The sequence below is a fragment of the Leptodactylus fuscus genome, chromosome 7 (genome assembly GCF_031893055.1).
Source record: "Leptodactylus fuscus isolate aLepFus1 chromosome 7, aLepFus1.hap2, whole genome shotgun sequence".
NCBI lineage: Eukaryota > Metazoa > Chordata > Amphibia > Anura > Leptodactylidae > Leptodactylus > Leptodactylus fuscus.
Window position 1 is genome coordinate 120,327,582 of NC_134271.1, and position 21,918 is coordinate 120,349,499.

Consider the following 21,918-nt stretch of genomic DNA (forward strand, 5'->3'; position numbering starts at 1 on the left):
GAGCCTAGCCGGGCAGGGATTTATTTTTGTATTGTTTCCTTTTGTTGCTGCACTACCTTTTTGAGTGAAAATAAACTCTACCTTTGTTTTGGACTAAAGAAACTGGACTTGTATGTCTATGCCGCCCCACCTAGCAACCCCAGACCCTGACATGTATCCTACTAATATTATAAATGTGAAAGTATGTGTGTTTGGATGTTTAGATGTTTAGATGTTTGGATGTTTGTTCCTCGATCACGCAAAAAACGCTCAACCGATTTGGCTCAAATTTTCAACATACATAGTTCCTAGGCAGGATTGAACAATACCAAGTCGAAGAAAATCCAGCATCCAACAGGCGAAATTCTTAAAATTCAAGCTTTATTAATCCATTTAAAATACCATCACTGGTTCATCCAAGGTACATGCAGATATAATGGCATGGGAGAACGGCTACGCGTTTCGAGACTGCAACATGTCCCTTCTACTTGGCATACTACTACACACATCCCTGCATCTTTAAATACAATTGACAAACCCCTCCCCTAAAAGTTAACTCTTTGATGGTAAATATACATGAATCATATATAAACACTACATAAATATCATCACATCACTATTTATAAGTTATACCTTTAATGTCCTATCTTCACATGCATGATTTCACAAATTCAAGTTTTTCTATTATATTCGATGTATTTACTACCATAACCCTTCATTACTATTCACACCTAGCGATGTTATTCCAATTCATACATGTTTGTTTGGTTTTTTTTAAAAGAATCCACCGCATTGTTTATATTTCTATTCAGACCTTCCGGTATGGTCATGTTTTATTATCCTTTTATAAAATTCTTTTATAAATCATCCGACCTCATTCCCACATTCTTTATACCGCCTTGTTACACTTCATATTCTAAACAGCTCAGGTTATTATGTCCTACCTCATCAGATGAGATGTGAAGGTTATCCCTTATATATATATCCATCTGTTCCGATCATGTGATCCCTATACCCAGGATCCTATGCATCTCTATCATCTGACATTATAGACCACGCCTCAATTTATTTTAGATGGACCAAACATTAATTTACTGGTATCACACCTTCATGATCGCTCCTCCCAAAGTCCTACTGTCATCTGACAATATAGGACACGCTTCTACTTATTTTTGATGGGCAAAATGACCGTTTACTAATATCACGCCTACTACATCAGCCCCACATCCAAATGTTCATTAATAAATGAAAACCTTATACTCATTCCAAATTATAATATCTGACCATGTGATCCATGCACCTCCCATTTTAATCACATGATCGGAAGAGTACAATTTACACATCTTATACTAGACATTATAACAAGCACCAGGCAAGTAGCTATACCAATGTCTATCATATATATACAGTCCTATGTAAAAGTTTGGGCACCCCTATTAATCTTAATCATTTTTAGTTCTAAATATTTTGGTGTTTGCAGCAGCCATTTCAGTTTGATATATCTAATAACTGATGGACACAGTAATATTTCAGGATTGAAATGAGGTTTATTGTACTAACAGAAAATGTGCAATATGCATTAAACCAAAATTTGACCGGTGCAAAAGTATGGGCACCCCAACAGAAAAGTGACATTAATATTTAGTAGATCCTCCTTTTGCAAAGATAACAGCCTCTAGTCGCTTCCTGTAGCTTTTAATCAGTTCCTGGATCCTGGATAAAGGTATTTTGGACAAACAATTCAAGTTCAGTTAAGTTTGTTGGTCGCCGAGCATGGACAGCCCGCTTCAAATCATCCCACAGATGTTCAATGATATTCAGGTCTGGGGACTGGGATGGCCATTCCAGAACATTGTAATTGTTCCTCTGCATGAATGCCTGAGTCGATTTGGAGCGGTGTTTTGGATCATTGTCTTGCTGAAATATCCATCCCCGGCGTAACTTCAACTTCGTCACTGATTCTTGAACATTATTCTCAAGAATCTGCTGATACTGAGTGGAATCCATGCGGCCCTCAACTTTAACAAGATTCCCGGTGCCGGCATTGGCCACACAGCCCCAAAGCATGATGGAACCTCCACCAAATTTTACAGTGGGTAGCAAGTGTTTTTCTTGGAATGCTGTTTCTTTTTGGACGCCATGCATAACGCCTTTTTTTTATAACCAAACAACTCAATCTTTGTTTCCAAAATGAAGTTGGCTTCTCCAAATGTGCTTTTGCATACCTCAGGCAACTCTATTTGTGGCGTACGTGCAGAAACTGCTTCTTTCTCATCACTCTCCCATACAGCTTCTCCTTGTGCAAAGTGCGCTGTATTGTTACCGATGCACAGTGACACCATCTGCAGCAAGATGATGCTGCAGCTCTTTGGAGGTGGTCTGTGGATTGTCCTTGACTGTTCTCACCATTCTTCTTCTCTGCCTTTCTGATATTTTTCTTGGCTTGCCACTTCTGGGCTTAACAAGAACTGTCCCTGTGGTCTTCCATTTCCTTACTATGTTCCTCACAGTGGAAACTGACAGGTTAAATCTCTGAGACAACGTTTTGTATCCTTCCCCTGAACAACTATGTTGAACAATCTTTGTTTTCAGATCATTTGAGAGCGGGCTGTCCATGTTCGGCGACCATCAAACTTAACTGAACTTGAATTGTTTTGTAGGAAGAAATGGTCCAAAATACCTTCATCCAGGATCCAGGAACTGATTAAAAGCTACAGGAAGCGACTAGAGGCTGTTATCTTTGCAAAAGGAGGATGTACTAAATATTAATGTCACTTTTCTGTTGAGGTGCCCATACTTTTGAACCGGTCAAATTTTGGTTTAATGCATATTGCGCATTTTCTGTTAGTACAATAAACCTCATTTCAATCCTGAAATATTACTGTGTCCATCAGTTATTAGATATATCAAACTGAAATGGCTGTTGCAAACACCAAAATATTTAGAACTAAAAATGATTAAGATTAATAGGGGTGCCCAAACTTTTTCATAGGACTGTATGTACGACAGGTCTGATCTTATATTTAATCCGTTAGGATATCTAGTTTTGAGTTGGACTATCCAATACGCCTCCCTTAATAATAATTTCTGCCTCCAATTACCTCCTCTAGGTGGTCTTTTAACCTGTTCAATGCCATAAAAAAACTAGATCCTCCGTACTACCACCATGTACATATTCAAAATGCTTGGATACATTAGATTTACCATCCTTAATTTTAGGAACATCGGAGATATGCTCGGATATCCTGGTTTTTATACTACGAATAGTGCATCCCACATATTTCAAACTACATTTAATACATTCAATCACATAAACCACATGATGGCTACTGCAATTGAGAAATCCTCTTATGTGGTATTCTTTTGCATCATCTGTAGCAGAAAAAACTAGTTTTTTTACCATGTCGACATATGTTACAACGTGTTTGTCCACAACAATGAAATCCTTGTACACTTAACCAAGTGCTAAATATTTTTTGTTCTCAATTTTGAAAATAACTTGGAGACACAATGTCTCCTATAGTTTGTCCTCTTTTTGCGACGAACTGTATTCCGTCTTTTAATAATTCGTTGGTAATTGTGTCTTGATATTATTATTAATAAATATTGATTTTATTTTATTAAATTGTCTGCTGAATGATGTTGTGAAAACTAATTTATTATTATTAAAGACTTTCCCATTGTATTTTGTCTTCTTCTTACTATCTTCTAATAATTGATCTCGTGTTTTACGCTCAATTATGTTTTTAGTCCTGTTCGATGACCTCTCAGGGTATCCCCTATTTTTTAATCTCTCTATAGTAATTTTCTCCTGACATTCGTAAATCTTGTCATAAAATAAAATCAATATTTGAACGAAACATGCCTATATTATGTCAAGACACAATTACCAACGAATTATTAAAAGACGGAATACAGTTCGTCGCAAAAAGAGGACAAACTATAGGAGAGATTGTGTCTCCAAGATATTTTCAAAATAGAGAACAAAAAATATTTAGCACTTGGTTAAGTGTACAAGGATTTCATTGTTGTGGACAAACACGTTGTAACATGTGTCGACATGGTAAAAAAACTAGTTTTTTTCTGCTACAGATGATGCAAAAGAATACCACATAAGAGGATTTCTCAATTGCAGTAGCCATCATGTGGTTTATGTGATTGAATGTATTAAATGTAGGTTGAAATATGTGGGATGCACTATTCGTAGTATAAAAACCAGGATATCCGAGCATATCTCCGATGTTCCTAAAATTAAGGATGGTAAATCTAATGTATCCAAGCATTTTGAATATGTACATGGTGGTAGTACGGAGGATCTAGTTTTTTATGGCATTGAACAGGTTAAAAGACCACCTAGAGGAGGTAATTGGAGGCAGAAATTATTATTAAGGGGGGCGTATTGGATAGTCCAACTCAAAACTAGATATCCTAACGGATTACCGTATTTTTCGGACTATAAGACGCACTGGACTATAAGATATAGACCAGTGATGGCGAACCTTTTTGAGACCGAGTGCCTAAACTGCAACCCAAAACCAAATAAATTATCACGGAGTGCCAACACGGCAATTTAACCTTAAAACTCTGTGGGTCCACAATTGCGGACCCACAAATTACAGTCATGTGACTGGGGCTTTACAGATCTTGTACTGAAAGGTAAAGGTCTCTGCATTCTGTACTTTTAAACAATTAATTTTCACTATTTACATCGCACAGGATCTGTTTTATAGTTTACCGTGCAATGTTATTACATCCTGTACTAATTTCACGTCTGCTATAAAACAAATACTGTGTGATATACATAGTGAGGGGACCCCACACAGTACAATCTGCCCCTCAGTGGCCCCCCCCCCCACACAGTACAATCTGCCCCTCAGTGGCCCCCCACACAGTACAATCTGCCCCTCAGTGGCCCCCCCACACAGTACAATCTGCCCCTCAGTGGCCCCCCACACAGTACAATCTGGCCCACAGTGGCCCCCCACACAGGATTATACCTGTATACTCCACAGTAGCCCCCTCCCACACAGCATGAACTGGTCCACAGTAGCCCCCTCCCACACAGCATGAACTGGTCCACAGTAGCCCCCTCCCACACAACATGAACTGGTCCACAGTAGCCCCCTCCCACACAGCATGAACTGGTCCACAGTAGCCCCCTCCCACACAGCATGAACTGGTCCACAGTAGCCCCCTCCCACACAACATGAACTGGTCCACAGTAGCCCCCTCCCACACAACATGAAATGGTCCACAGTAGCCCCCTCCCACACAACATGAAATGGTCCACAATAGCCCCCTCCCACACAACATGAAATGGTCCACAGTAGCCCCCTCCCACAGAGCATGAAAGATCCACAGTAGCCCCCTCCTACACAACATGAAATGGTCCACAGTAGCCCCCTCCCACACAACATGAAATGGTCCACAGTAGCCCCCTCCCACACAGCATGAAATGGTCCAGAGTAGCCCCCTCCCACACAACATGAACTGGTCCACAGTAGCCCCCTCCCACAGAGCATGAAAGATCCACAGTAGCAGCATAAAATGGTCCACAGTAGCCCCCTACCCGCACAGCATGAAAGTCTACAGTAGCCCCCTCCCACACAACATGAAAGGTCCACAGTAGCCCCCTCCCATACAGCATAAAATGGTCCACAGTAGCCCCCTACTCACACAGCATGAAAGTCTACAGTAGCCCCCTCCTACACAACATGAAATGTCTACCGTTGCCCCCCTCCCCTGACAGTGCAAACAAACACAATATAGTTACCTGAAGAGCTGCCGGGTGTTCTCTCTTCTGTTCACTGCGCGCGCTGATGACTTACGTCATCACGCCCGCGCTTGTTCAGAGGTCACACTCTGTAGTCAGTGTAGGCCGCGTAGTACGCGTGGCCTACACTGAGCTACACTGACAGCTTTCAGCTGGATGCGCATTTGCACAACCAGCTGAAGGCAGCGATCGCTCACTAACGGGGAATCCTGCATCGGATTCGCCGTTAGTGAGCGATCAGGGCGACAGCACGCGTGCCAGCAGAGGGGGCTCTGCGTGCCCTCTCTGGCACACGTGCCATAGGTTCGCCATCACTGATATAGACTATAAGAGGTTTTAGAGGAGGAAAATAGGGAAAAAAAATTTTGAAGCAAAAACTGGTAAAATATTTAATATATGGGAGTTGTAGTTTTGCAACAGCTGCAAGGCCACATTGACAGGTGACCCTGCAGCTGTACGGGGATGCATAGAGCGTTTTTTTTTGCAGGGCCAGCTGTCCTTTTTAGTTATACCATTTTGGGGGATATCTATTGCTTAGATCACCTTGTATTGAAAAAAAACCAGGAGGTGATTTAGAACTTTTATTTATTTCATATTTTTAAAGCTTTTTTTTTTTTTTTTTTTTTTTTTTTTTACTATTTTATCCCCCCCCCCCCCCCCCCCCCCCCCCCCGGGGGCTTGAACCTGCGGTCACTTGATCGCAAGTCCCATAGACGGCAATACAACTGTATTGCCGTCTATGGGACATTCTGTGTATTAGTATTACGGCTGGTCATAGACCCAGCCGCAATACTAATATATAGCAGTGACAGACCCGGGAGCCTCATTAGGCTCCCGGCTGTCACCCGAACAGGTTGGCTCCTGCGATATCGCCGCGCAGGAGCCGGCCTGCAACTTTACAGGTACGGGGCCGGTGGGGACCGGCCCGGGGGAGAAGGGGCCACGGATACTGACCCGGCATCCGCTGTACTAGAGAGGCGGATGCCGGGGAGGGATAGACGCCGGGGCCTGAGACATCGCTACGATCCTCTGCCCTGCATGAAGCCAGCGGCGGGGGCACGGAGGAGCCCCTGCCGCCGCTGGCTTCATGCAGGGCAGAGGAGCGCAGCGATGTCGCAGGCCCCGGCACCTGTAATGGCGTCTATCACTTGCCGGCTTCCGCCTCTCTATTACAGCGGATGCCAGGCGCCACCTTCAGACTATAAGACGCACCCTTCTTTTCCCCAAAAATTTTGGGGAAAAAAAGTGCGTCTTATAGTCCGAAAAATACGGTAAATATAAGATCAGACCTGTCGTACACACATATATATATATATATATATATATATATATATATATATATATATATATATATATATATATATATATATATATATATTAGACATTGGTATAGCTACTTGCCTGGTGCTTGTTATAATGTCTAGTATAAGATGTGTAAATTGTACTCTTCCGATCATGTGATTAAAATGGGAGGTGCATGGATCACATGGTCAGATATTATAATTTGGAATGAGTATAAGGTTTTCATTTATTAATGAACATTTGGATGTGGGGCTGATGTAGTAGGCGTGATATTAGTAAACTGTCATTTTGCCCATCAAAAATAAGTAGAAGCGTGTCCTATATTGTCAGATGACAGTAGGACTTTGGGAGGAGCGATCATAAAGGTGTGATACCAGTAAATTGTGTTTGGTCCATCTAAAATAAATTGAGGCGTGGTCTATAATGTCAGATGATAGAGATGCATAGGATCCTGGGTATAGGGATCACATGATTGGAACAGATGGATATATGTATAAGGGATAACCTTCACATCTCATCTGATGAGGTAGGACATAATAACCTGAGCTGTTTATAATAAGTGTAACAAGGCAGTATAAAGAATGTGGGAATGAGGTCGGATGATTTATAAAAGGATAATAAAACATGACCATACCGGAAGGTCTGAATAGAAATATAAACAATGCGGTGGATTCTTTTTAAAAAACAAACATGTATGAATTGGAATAACATCGCTAGGTGTGAATAGTAATGAAGGGTTATGGTAGTAAATACATCGAATATAATAGAAAAACTTGAATTTGTGAAATCATGCATGTGAAGATAGGACATTAAAGGTATAACTTATAAATAGTGATGTGATGATATTTATGTAGTGTTATATATGATTCATGTATACTTACCATCAAAGAGTTAACTTTTAGGGGAGGGGTTTGTCAATTGTATTTAAAGATGCAGGGATGTGTGTTGTAGTATGCCAAGTAGAAGGGACATGTTGCAGTCTCGAAACGCATAGCCGTTTTTCCATGCCATTATATCTGCATGCACCTTGGATGAACCAGTGATGGTATTTTAAATGGATTAATAAAGCTTGAATTTTAAGAATTTTGCCTGTTGGATGCTGGATTTTCTTCGACTTGGAATCATTTGGTTATTGTGGATATAGTCCATCCGCTATCCATGCAACTCAGGACGAAAGGAGTTATTATAGCAGGGTGAGCTGGAAAAATCATATACTATTCTGTAGGATTGAACAACAGGCTACTTTTTGTCACAATCGCAGACATACGTTTTTGCCAGGAGCCCCCAAAACCACAACTCATACCACCAGCTCTGCAATCCAACAAACTTTTTAGCATAGCAAGCCACCAACTCCCTACTGCCCTCTCGGGCCTAGCTCCTAACCCCAGGCAGGGGAGGAGGCCGAGGCCGGGGTCAGGGGGTGGGTGCAAAGGGGTCGGAAAGGGGACACAATGACACCTAGACGGGCGAACGGATTTGGCTGAAATTGCGCACATACATACCTTGGGTCCCGGATTGAACGATAGGCTACATGGAATTCCCGTACACCACTGCAATTCACTCCCGTGACTGGTGCTTTTCACTTTTGAATTCACTGTAGGACCTGGGATGACGTCATCCCAGCCCCATCAGCAGCTCACCTGGATGGGTGCCGCTTCTCTATGTGGGCGGAGCTATCGGCCGGCCGGCGGACACGGGGACACGGGGCTAGTTGAAAAAAGGGGCACGGGGTAGGAGAAAGAAGCGAGCACATGAAAAAGTGGGTAGGAAAAAAGGAGGTTGGCGGGCACCGGGGGGGGGGGGGATTGAGGAAAAGGGAGCCACTGTTGACACAAGGCAAAGGAAGAAGCCTGCGCGGCACTACAGGTGGGTCGCACAGGGGGTCAGGGTTCCGCGGACGAAGTCGCGGGTACTGCTAGTGAATATTTATTTAATGTATATATATATATATATATATATATATATATATATATATATATATATATATATATATATATGCGCATGCTGGGCTGAGCTGAGTGTGCATGTGTTTCCAGTGGGGAGAGTGGATTAAGTTGCAGCCAGATACCTCAAGCAGAGACTTCTGTCTGCAAGGAGGAAAGGATTGGGCATGCAGACTACTCAAACCTTCTATTCCCCTATATCAGAATATAGTCAAGACACCTCCTTGTACAGTTGTCCCCAATAAACTTCTCCTTTTGGTCGAATATTGTAATCCCTTACACATATCATTACATTTAGACGTAGAAAGATTTATTCCATTCCAACAACCACCTCTTGGTGTGCTATTTTAGTCCAGGAGTGTACTATGGCAATGCTCAGTTACCATTCCAGCTTTCCCAGACTCTAATGGCCAGTCTAGCTTTGTTGTGGTCTCCAACTACCACATAAGTAGACACGGCTTATGTTCAGTATTCTCAGCGACCCCTCCTGCAGTCCTGAGAGCACCCTGCAATCATATTGCTTGACACTCAGCTTTTCTTATATAATAATACTACCATGAAAATCATAAATCACAGGACATGTGTCCATATAACAGTTTTATATTGAAACTGGAGCCAGTTTCCCCAGCACATAATCCCATGCCAGCACATACAAGCTTAGAGCCGCCTCAATCCTGTAGCTAACCTCTGTCCATTATTACAGCTGTGTACCTAAAAGACCCAGATTTATTAATATCACAAGCAGTCAGGCAGCAGCGATTACACATTGATCTAATGACAAAGCCATCTGGGTATGTTCATGCATTTTGCTTTAGATTTAGTTTACTTAAAGGGAACCCTGTCGGCTTTGAAAGGTTTTGCAATTCATGGAAACGTGTTATAAAGCAGAAGGGGCTGAGCAGATCGACGTAAAGTTTTAAGGGAAAAAATTGCGTATAAGGCTGGTCTTACACGACCGTAGTTTAAGACCGCAAATGGTCCGCAATTGCGGGTTTTAAATTGCAGACCCACTGTTTTCTATGCGGCCTCTTACACCATCGCAGATTTTGTCCGTGGTGTGGCGTGCTGTAACCGTGGTCTGGACAGTATACCGCATGTCCGTAATGGCCGTGTTTTTACGGCACGGACTGTCCCATACAAGTATATGGGTGCGTGCAGTTATGCGGATATACACTGAACATACATCAGTGTATATCCGCAATTGCAGTTGTCAACATGTGTGTTTTGTGGTGTGTTTTGTTTTTTGTGGATCCGCATAATACTGATACACACAGAACGTTTGTGGTTGGGCACAGATGTCTGCGGAATGAGTTTTTAGAGTGAAATTTGTGTTGCGGATCCGGAAATTGCGGACCACAAAAACCACTACGGTCGTGTAAGACCAGCCCAACCTGTAACTTATTCAATTAAATCCTTGCTATAGAGGAGTCCAGTGGGTGGTCCTAATAAATGATTGATCTCCTTCCCCATGTCGGTGCCCATCCAGAAAGAGTTGTCAGTCACTGTAGAACCTCCCACCAGACTCCTAAGACCAGAGAGAGCAGACATTTAAAGGGTTTTCCTATTAAACAAGCAGTGAAGGTCCTACTGCACAGACACGAGAATGGAAGATATTTGTTCTCCATTGTGAAAGAAGGAAAGGTCGGATAGATAAATAAGTGGTTTAGATGAGATTTTGTTGGTGGTACACACCCTTTAAAAAAAGTTGTAAGAGATTACAAAAAAATAATCCCTCCACCCCCAATCTCCCCAGAGAAACAGCACCACTCTTGTCCATGGGCTGTGCTTGGTATTGCAACAGAGCAATTTTCTCTTCAATTGAGAGCAGTCCCCAATGACAATGAGTTGTCCTCTTTTGATGAGAGATACTGAAATAACAGAACTGATAGTCATTTATCAGAATCTGGGAAAGTTAAGTGATAACCAATTCACACAGCTCTACTAGAGCAAGTCAGCCTAGTTAAGATAAGCTAGAAGAAGGTTGAGCCCTCCATTAGGGACAGATTTGCCAAGAGAACAAACAAATGCCAGATAAATTAGTAATCACTAGAGATGAGCGAACACTAAAATGTTCGAGGTTCGAAATTCGATTTGAACAGCCGCTCACTGTTCGAGTGTTCGAATGGGTTTCGAACCCCATTATAGTCTATGGGGAACATAAACTCGTTAAGGGGGAAACCCAAATTCGTGTCTGGAGGGTCACCAAGTCCACTATGACACCCCAGGAAATGATACCAACACCCTGGAATGACACTGGGACAGCAGGGGAAGCATGTCTGGGGGCATAAAAGTCACTTTATTTCATGGAAATCCCTGTCAGTTTGCGATTTTCGCAAGCTAACTTTTCCCCATAGAAATGCATTGGCCAGTGCTGATTGGCCAGAGTACGGAACTCGACCAATCAGCGCTGGCTCTGCTGGAGGAGGCGGAGTCTAAGATCGCTCCACACCAGTCTCCATTCAGGTCCGACCTTAGACTCCGCCTCCTCCGGCAGAGCCAGCGCTGATTGGCCGAAGGCTGGCCAATGCATTCCTATGCGAATGCAGACTTAGCAGTGCTGAGTCAGTTTTGCTCAACTACACATCTGATGCACACTCGGCACTGCTACATCAGATGTAGCAATCTGATGTAGCAGAGCCGAGGGTGCACTAGAACCCCTGTGCAAACTCAGTTCACGCTAATAGAATGCATTGGCCAGCGCTGATTGGCCAATGCATTCTATTAGCCCGATGAAGTAGAGCTGAATGTGTGTGCTAAGCACACACATTCAGCACTGCTTCATCAAGCCAATACAATGCATTAGCCAGTGCTGATTGGCCAGAGTACGGAATTCGGCCAATCAGCGCTGGCTCTGCTGGAGGAGGCGGAGTCTAAGATCGCTCCACACCAGTCTCCATTCAGGTCCGACCTTAGACTCCGCCTCCTCCGGCAGAGCCAGCGCTGATTGGCCGAAGGCTGGCCAATGCATTCCTATGCGAATGCAGACTTAGCAGTGCTGAGTCAGTTTTGCTCAACTACACATCTGATGCACACTCGGCACTGCTACATCAGATGTAGCAATCTGATGTAGCAGAGCCGAGGGTGCACTAGAACCCCTGTGCAAACTCAGTTCACGCTAATAGAATGCATTGGCCAGCGCTGATTGGCCAATGCATTCTATTAGCCCGATGAAGTAGAGCTGAATGTGTGTGCTAAGCACACACATTCAGCACTGCTTCATCACGCCAATACAATGCATTCTCCAGCAGAGCCAGCGCTGATTGGCCGAATTCCGTACTCTGGCCAATCAGCACTGGCTAATGCATTGTATTGGCGTGATGAAGCAGTGCTGAATGTGTGTGCTTAGCACACACATTCAGCTCTACTTCATCGGGCTAATAGAATGCATTGGCCAGCGCTGATTGGCCGAATTCCGTACTCTGGCCAATCAGTGCTGGCCAATGCATTCTATTAGCTTGATGAAGCAGAGTGTGCACAAGGGTTCAAGCGCACCCTCGGCTCTGATGTAGCAGAGCCGAGGCTGCACAAGGGTTCAAGCGCACCCTCGGCTCTGATGTAGGAGAGCCGAGGGTGCACTTGAACCCTTGTGCACCCTCAGCTCTGCTACATCAGAGCCGAGGGTGCGCTTGAACCCTTGTGCACACTCTGCTTCATCAAGCTAATAGAATGCATTGGCCAGCGCTGATTGGCCAATGTATTCTATTAGCCTGATGAAGTAGAGCTGAATGTGTGTGCTAAGCACACACATTCAGCTCTACTTCATCGGGCTAATAGAATGCATTGGCCAGCGCTGATTGGCCAGAGTACGGAACTCGACCAATCAGCGCTGGCTCTGCTGGAGGAGGCGGAGTCTAAGATCGCTCCACACCAGTCTCCATTCAGGTCCGACCTTAGACTCTGCCTCCTCCAGCAGAGCCAGCGCTGATTGGCCGAATTCCGTACTCTGGCCAATCAGCACTGGCTAATGCATTGTATTGGCGTGATGAAGCAGTGCTGAATGTGTGTGCTTAGCACACACATTCAGCTCTACTTCATCGGGCTAATAGAATGCATTGGCCAATCAGCGCTGGCCAATGCATTCTATTAGCGTGAACTGAGTTTGCACAGGGGTTCTAGTGCACCCTCGGCTCTGCTACATCAGATTGCTACATCTGATGTAGCAGTGCCGAGTGTGCATCAGATGTGTAGTTGAGCAAAACTGACTCAGCACTGCTAAGTCTCTGCATTCGCATAGGAATGCATTGGCCAGCCTTCGGCCAATCAGCGCTGGCTCTGCCGGAGGAGGCGGAGTCTAAGATCGGACCTGAATGGAGACTGGTGTGGAGCGATCTTAGACTCCGCCTCCTCCAGCAGAGCCAGCGCTGATTGGTCGAGTTCCGTACTCTGGCCAATCAGCGCTGGCCAATGCATTCTATTAGCCCGATGAAGTAGAGCTGAATGTGTGTGCTTAGCACACACATTCAGCTCTACTTCATCAGGCTAATAGAATACATTGGCCAATCAGCGCTGGCCAATGCATTCTATTAGCTTGATGAAGCAGAGTGTGCACAAGGGTTCAAGCGCACCCTCGGCTCTGATGTAGCAGAGCCGAGGGTGCACAAGGGTTCAAGTGCACCCTCGGCTCTCCTACATCAGAGCCGAGGGTGCGCTTGAACCCTTGTGCAGCCTCGGCTCTGCTACATCAGAGCCGAGGGTGCGCTTGAACCCTTGTGCACACTCTGCTTCATCAAGCTAATAGAATGCATTGGCCAGCACTGATTGGCCAGAGTACGGAATTCGGCCAATCAGCGCTGGCCAATGCATCCCTATGGGAAAAAGTTTATCTCACAAAAATCACAATTACACACCCGATAGAGTCCCAAAAAGTTATTTTTAATAACATTCCCCCCTAAATAAAGGTTATCCCTAGCTATCCCTGCCTGTACAGCTATCCCTGTCTCATAGTCACAAAGTTCACATTCTCATATGACCCGGATTTGAAATCCACTATTCGTCTAAAATGGAGGTCACCTGATTTCGGCAGCCAATGACTTTTTCCAATTTTTTTCAATGCCCCCGGTGTCGTAGTTCCTGTCCCACCTCCCCTGCGCTGTTATTGGTGCAAAAAAGGCGCCAGGGAAGGTGGGAGGGGAATCGAATTTTGGCGCACTTTACCACGTGGTGTTCGATTCGATTCGAACATGGCGAACACCCTGATATCCGATCGAACATGTGTTCGATAGAACACTGTTCGCTCATCTCTAGTAATCACTCAATTTTCTTAGAAACAACCTCATCTGCCCAATCCTTTGTCTCCCTACAAGTAATTGCAATGAACATTGAGCATTTCACCCATACATTAGATGGTCGGCAGGTTCAGCAGGTGTACAGTCACCTTAATGTTAACCTTGTATTATAGCAGATGACAGAACTGCAGCATGGAGTCCAGCCTCAGCTTATAATAGTCATCATGTTCATGATCATGTTTGCAAAAGGAGTAGCCTCAAACATAACAGGGTGTCAGCCTAAATGGCTGAGTGTGCTGCTACTCCCATCTTATCTAGGCAGGGAAATGTAAGGTGAAGGTTTAATCATCTAGTAAATCCACAATGTCTTAAGTAAAAGTGTCCGAAAGTAATACAATGACTACAGATACACAGATTAAGCCCCGATACAAGCTATGGAGGGATTCACCACAAGAAAAGGTAGGTAGGTGCATCCATTTACCATATCTGAGCACAGGTTTAGGGGAATCAGAAACTACTGTATATGACTTCTTGGGGCAATGTGGTGGCTCAGTGGTTAGCCTTGCAGCGCAGGAGTCCTGGGTTCAAATCCTGCCAGGAACAACATCTACAAGGAGTTTGTATGTTCTCCCCATGATTGCATGGATTTCCTCCCATTCTACAAAGACATACTAATCGAAAAAAAAAAAAAAAAAAAAAAAAAAAAAAGTACATTGTGATCCCTATATGGAGCTCACAATCTACATAAAAAAAAAAACAAAAAAAAAAAAAAAAACAAACCCTATGACTTCTTGGAATATACAGTATATACACACAAGGTAATCTAAAAATACAATAAAAATTAAACTGACTATCAGGATTGTCTTTGTGTCTTTGTGTAAATTCTCATGTGTCCGGTGGAACAGATTTATTAACCCAAATAGACTGTATATACTTGGACTAGACATCTAAAAATGCTCCAGATTTATCACAGTGACTGATACTGACAAATTTAAAGTTTATACCACTTATTAGTTGGTTTACTTTGTGCACCGTAAGGTGGGTGCAAAATTTGGCATTTATTTATGAGGCATTACTAATAATGGGGCACATAGGGGCATTAATAATGTAAAGATTTGCACAGGGTTTTTTTATTCATTGCTAAGGGATCAGATGTTGTAATTGGGGGTTGTAGCAAGATGGGAACTTCGTGTAGGTGAGGAAAATGTGAGTCCAGTGCCTGGAAATGTGAGGCGTCAAGGATGTCTGTATTGCAAACTTTAGAGAGACAAGTCATGCCAGGAAGAAGTGATCATGGTGGTCTGGATTAAAGAGCCGGGAAATGTGAACGATTACAGTCAGAGACATCACCTGTAAGTTGCTAAACGTTTCCTGTGCTGTATTCACTTAAATGGCCTGCAGAGCTGTGTAGAGCCGCTGTCTACCAGTATATGGTCACTGTATAGTGCTATATTTTATTTTTATGCCATAGTTGATGCCAGAAGTATTTAATGTCATTGTACCTGTATGAGGGACAAGTTACATCTTTTAATATAACCATTCTAGGCTGAAGCCACATATTGCAGAAAAGCTGTGTATTTGTTGCTGACTTAAATGCAGCTACACAGTTATAGAAACAGAAAGAAATACGGGGTCAGATCTTTCTCATGATTGACATGTACATGGTTTGTCGGGTTTCCAGTATGGTGTCTGACATTTTTGAGGTGCTCTGTAAAAGAGGATGTACATAAAGGTGTAGTGTACCACACACCAAGAAAAAGAGTTCTTTCTCATGTCCTTTTCTTTTTACGTGAACCCTATGCATACAGATGTCCTCCCATTGGCATCCATTAAATGGACCTGTTCAACTAATGCAGCAATTGTAAGGTGAACGTACTCCAAGTCAGAAAGAATATTCAAAAAGGCATAGCAGCAGCTAAAGGGCTCCTTGAAGTACAAAAACTGTTACAAACTATCAATCTAAGTAACAGATTGAAGACTGGAATCAAGATTTCTACCATAGCTGTGTGTAACACAGGGTTTCTTATGCTATGTTCATATATGCGGACTACTTAAATAGCAGACACCAACGGTGTCCAATGGACCCCATTGACAATAATTTGATCCACTGGGTGTAACGGTCTCCAATACAGATGTCAACATAGCCTTACACTGACACACTGTAACACACCACAATTGTATAACCAAGACTAGATGGATTGATTCCCAACATCTGCACATAAAAAAAGCAATTCCAGCGAGCCAAGATAATGCTGCACTTGTTATAGAAGGAATAAAGTGCAGTTCTATAATACTGTACAAAACTTAAAGGGCGTTACAACTGAACTAGGAAGAACTCTCAGTATATAACGGCCAGAAGTTGCTGCAGTTCTGGAAACAACTTTGCTGGCTGTGTGGTTTCTGCTCACTTATGGAAGTTCCAGAAACAAGGAGGACAAGCACCTTGGCAGGATCCATAATCACAGCAATGTCTACCCATGCCATATAGGTGGGTATTTCCATCGCAGATCTAAATGGCCAAGATGGGAAGAACCTTTTAACAAGTTTTGGACCCATGCGAGTATTATATAGGGTGTTGATGAATTTTTAGATTTGATTTTTTTTTTTTTTTTATAATACAGGTCTATTTACTATTGCAATAAAACAGGTTCATATCATTTGGGGTTTTAATCTAAATATGTTATATAAAGCACCTGTAACATTACTTCTAGGGAGAATTTATAGATTACTAGCATCTGCCCGTGACTTCGTCTGCGGGTTGGTGTTGGCGCTGAGCCGCTTATATTTAGCCAATTGCTGTTGTGGATGATCCACCTCCTCCCACGTCTCAGCTCTGCTACATCGCTGTATACGCGCAGCATTCTCAGTTGTATGTACATCTTTGCATATGGAGAGCGTACTCAGTTGTGCTACAATGCTGCCTAAGCTCTGCTACATCTGGCCATTTGGATTAAAGAGGAGTTCTTATGTCAGTGTTTGAGCAGCTTCTGTGTTGGAAACGGCTGAACGGATGTTGCAGAAATTTGCCACAGTTCAATCAGCCTGCTCTCGCGTCTCGGCTCTGCTACATCGATGCATATGCATAGGATACCCAGCTGTATGTACATCTTTGCATATGAAGAGCCTTATAGAGGTGTGCTACAGCGCTGCCTAAACTCTGCTACATCGGGCAATTGTGATTACAGGGGCTTTGTTATGTGACTGTGTGAGCAGCTTCTGTGTTACAAAGGGCTGAACGGATGTTGCTGAAATGTGCCAAAGTCCTCCCTCTTCCCCCATCAGAGGCAGAACAACACATTCCCTGTACTACTCACTGAAACTCTACACCCGATATATTCCTTTTGCCCTCACACAGCCTGCATGTGCATGTTCTGTAGTCTCCTGATCTTCTATGAGACTCCATTTTCTTCAGCTTTCACACTGTCCACCTTCATCCTATATAGCTCTGCCCACCAAATAGCATGTAGCTCTGCCCACTGCATAGCATGATCCTATCTGAGAATGGCTCAAGGACCTGTGATGACGTCATCACAGGTCCTTTAGTGTAGTGTGAACCTAAATTCCTTCACTGCGGTCATGTAGTGACATCATTTACCGGGATAAAAAGTAGCCTATGTTTTAATTGGGGTTCCTATCTATGTATGTGGCAAATTCCATGCAAATCTGTTCAGCTGTTTTTGAGATTGAGATTGTGATTGAGGAACAACAAAACAAACTCACAAACATCCAAACACACAAACTTTCATATTTATAATATTAGTAGGATTTGTTATATATTTAATATAAGTTTCATATATAATCCATATCATACTACAAGTCTTCATATCCTTAACAGAACAGCTGTCTCTTATGAGGTGATGCACAGAAATGTAATGTCTCCTCTGTAAGGCCATATTTGTAGCTAGCATAGATTGTACCTAGCCTAAATGATCTTAATTAGAGTGCAACACCACTAGTTGCAACAATTATTGCAAGTGTCGCAAACCGAAGGTTTGGTACAGATATCTGGTGTAAATCAATCAAGTGTCCCTCATTGACGTCAGATCTACATGACATGCTTGCTTGCATGGTGTCATAGCTAACTGCATGATGATCCTCATATTTGGAATGAATAACATCCTTATGTATTAGGAATGATGAATGGATACGTCTATTTATGCAGCAATGCAATAACATTATACACCTGTAATACATAGTATACAACACTGATCCACCCACTATGGGTATAGGCACAGGAGATCAATACAGATCAGATCACTAGTCATAGTAACACTAATAGAAGGAGATTATGTCATGTAGATAAATAGGGTTTTGTTTAAACAAGGAGTGCAGGGAAGATAATGTCACATCCGAGGAGTAGTCAATGAAATATGTCTTCTTGGATGTGGTAATCACTATAAAAAAATATAAGCTTGCCTTGTACTTGATGCTTACATTGTAGTAAAGCCAGCAACATGAATCCGATAACATATTCCTACAAGATGTAAGGCGCTGCTCTGCATAATACTTGTTTCTTGCCTTGCGGCTAAGAAGCATTTACACTTCTTATACAAGATATTGAAAGCATGACTTCTACAACAGAACAATGCTGCAAAACTTGATGCTTCTGGCAGATTCTTACACAAACCTTCCAACTATTACATTCCAAAAGCGCAGGACATATTAAAGTGATCCTCCCACCTGACATAATACTGAACATTATAAAGGGGATGCTAGTAACATTACTTGATCCCCCCACATTTTATCCATTGCTCTGATGATTCACAGCCCCCACCATGGCCATAGCATATCCCAGATTGGCTAGTACTGTTCACATGAGCAGTGCGGACCCTTTGAAGCGTCTCAGACTATAGATGCACAGAAGGCAGTGGGTAGTCTAAAGTACTGCAGTCATATTGAAGGAAAGAAACATCAATGAAAATGAAGGCACAAGGTAACTATACTAAGCATTCCTTATAATGTTCAATCCATAGGTCAAGCTTGAGTTTACTTCAATCAGATCAACTTTTTGCATATTTTTCCGAGTGCCTGTGTTTGATATTGAACTCAGCCCCATTCACTTGAATGGAACGAAGGCACAACCAGACCACATGATAAATAAATGTAATGTCTCTGTCCTGTGAATCGGAAACGGTGATCACCTGTAAGTCTCAGACATTGGACTTCCAAAGATCAAATCTTGATAATCTATATTTAAGTTCTAGAACACCAATACGCTTGTCCAAAAGATTTCAGAAAAGATTTCAGTTCTTGTCCTATCTGCTGTGGAAGTCCAGTGGATTTTGCAGTATGGTGCAGTGCAAAACTGGACCTGACAATAGTCCCTATCCATTGATCTTTTCAATTCAGTGGTTAACGCCCAACCAGATTGGTAGTAAGATTTCCTGTCTTTTTCACAAGTTCCACTCATCTACTATCTATCTTACCTATAGTAATTAGTAAACCATTCCTGTAAGGCTCAGTTCACATCTGCGCTGGTTCTCCTTTTGGGGATTCTGTGCTCTTCTCTGGATGAAAAACGCGCCCTTTTTGGGTGGAGACCGAGCAAAAACCAGTCGGTGCCCATTATAGTCTATGGGGTCCACAGGTTTCTGCAGGTAACCGCTTTTCTAAGTGAATTAGGTTTCCATTCAGGGGTCCCCAAGCGAACCCCCCAAACGGAAACCCAAACACAGATGTGAACCTAGCCTCAATCACGATATCACAACAACTTGAAAAAACACAATCAAAAAAACTTGAACCCCTGCTTTCCGTGTATTTTAAAGACAACATATACATATACATATTGTACACTGTAGAGTGTAGACATTTAATGCTAAAATAACAGGATTTGCCAATTTCGACAAGAGATATATCAAGTTCTTTAAAAAGTATTAATCAGTTCAGAGGACCTCCTCCTGAGTGGAAGCTAGACATGTCCGGTGTGCCAGAGGTGCAGCAGGTCTACTTTCTGGCTCATATTATAGGTGGGTCCAAATTAGGGCATTTGGATAAATGTGGTCTTCATAAGAGACTCTACAAATAACTTGACACTGTTATGCCTATTGCAAATTCTGAATGGGCAGAGCACATCTGCTTCCTGACCACAGAAGTTGGGAAGATCAGGCTATTGAATTTCAATCTGCCCAATCTTTTCTTTTTTTTTTTTTTTTTTTTTTTTTTTTTTAACCCATGTTTGTGCAGGAGGAATAGCTATTGGTAGAGCACGTGTTTATCTGACTGCTATATGACTACACTTGATAATACTGTTGATTTACAGATGGCCTACCTGCTTCAGTATATTTCAGACCCACTTTCTCCCCCTCATCCTTTGGTTTCGGTGGTGGCCACACAGCCTGTAATCTCCCAGGGGTTCGATCCTCTGGGTCAGATGGACTATTGTCGGGCTGCAACAGAAGGCAATAAAATGATAAGACATAAAAAGCAAGAATAATACATATTATATAGTCAACACTCAGTAATGATAAAATATATTAGTAATAGAAGAATATAGAATTCTCAATAAGTTATCTACAAGTACGTTTCAAACTTTGTAGCAACAATAAAGGAGTCCATACACATTAAATTGATCACCTACCCACAGAATAGTTCTACATTGGCAGGATCTGACTGTTGGGACCGCCACAGATCAGCTGTTCCCCATACCAGTACAAGTAGCAGTGCTCATTTGTCGTACTTTTAATAGTGGCCATAGTGAGTACTGCAGTGGTTGTCTCAGACTTGAATGGGACAACTCAACAGTACTGACTACAGACACTATTAGATGTAAGGAGAGGTCAGCTTTGCAGCTCACACTGGCACTGGCACACAGATGAAGTATTGGGGTTCTGGCCGTTGGACCTCCATGATTGAAAGTTTATGGATGGGACATAATTTGGTATCTGACTTACTCCTCTCTCCATATTTAAAGAATATGTACGCTAGGCAGAACCATGCGGAATATAACTTTGTACCTAGTAGATACAACTGGCTATAGAAGTGTCCTTAGAAACTGCACATGCTACTGCTCCATATGTTGAGAAAGTCCCCAAAGCCACCTATTATGAACACATAACCCCATGCAGTGCCTCCACTTATTCCATCTAAAATTGGCGGCACATTAAAGGTAAAGAAGCATAGCACATAGCATCAATTACCATTGAATAACCAATTTGAACATCATGTGTTCATAACATGGTCATGTACATGAGCCCAATGGACATCATCTTTCTAGCATTAGGCCCGCACACAAAAAAAATGAACCCAAAAATACAAAGATAAAAACCTACACTTCTCCTGTCCATAGCCTGGTCAGCATCTATTGCTTTAGATTTTTCAAAGATTGACTTCAATGATTCCTTCTCACTCTTTTGCTTCCGTTTTACCATCTCTAGATCTAAGGAATCAGATGGGGTCTTCTTTAAACCACCTGTAAAGAAGGACTTTATTGCGTCCAGAGCAGACTCTTGCTTCTCCTCTGCAACAGGAGTTTCTTGGCCTCCATCCTTCGGTTCATCTGGCTGCGAATTCTCCTCCTTCTCTTCTTGCTTTGGCGAGTCAAAACTGAGCAGCATGGAAAGTTGCTCCATGAATTTGGAGCTTGCTTTAGTCTCCACTACTGGTGACTTTACTTCTTTTTTCCGAACCACAGGCCCGTTTGGAAGTTTGGATTTTTGCACAGGTTGGGAAAGTTTTAGCAAAGCTAAGTCACTATCTC

At 42.7% G+C, this 21,918-nt stretch overlaps 1 protein-coding gene across 2 annotated transcripts in view; it reads right to left on the reverse strand.

Annotated features, from left to right (window-relative positions):
- FMN1 (formin 1) overlaps window positions 1-21,918 on the reverse strand; it is a 184,225-nt gene that overhangs the window by 103,408 nt on the left and 58,899 nt on the right. For both annotated transcript variants that reach the window (XR_012717260.1, XM_075282961.1), the window contains exon 4: window positions 20,491-20,608. Coding sequence is in view for 1 of the 2 variants with exons in the window: in XM_075282961.1 (XP_075139062.1) it covers window positions 20,491-20,608 (118 nt within the window). In the remaining variant the exon portion in view is untranslated. The remainder of the gene's footprint in view (window positions 1-20,490; window positions 20,609-21,918) is intronic.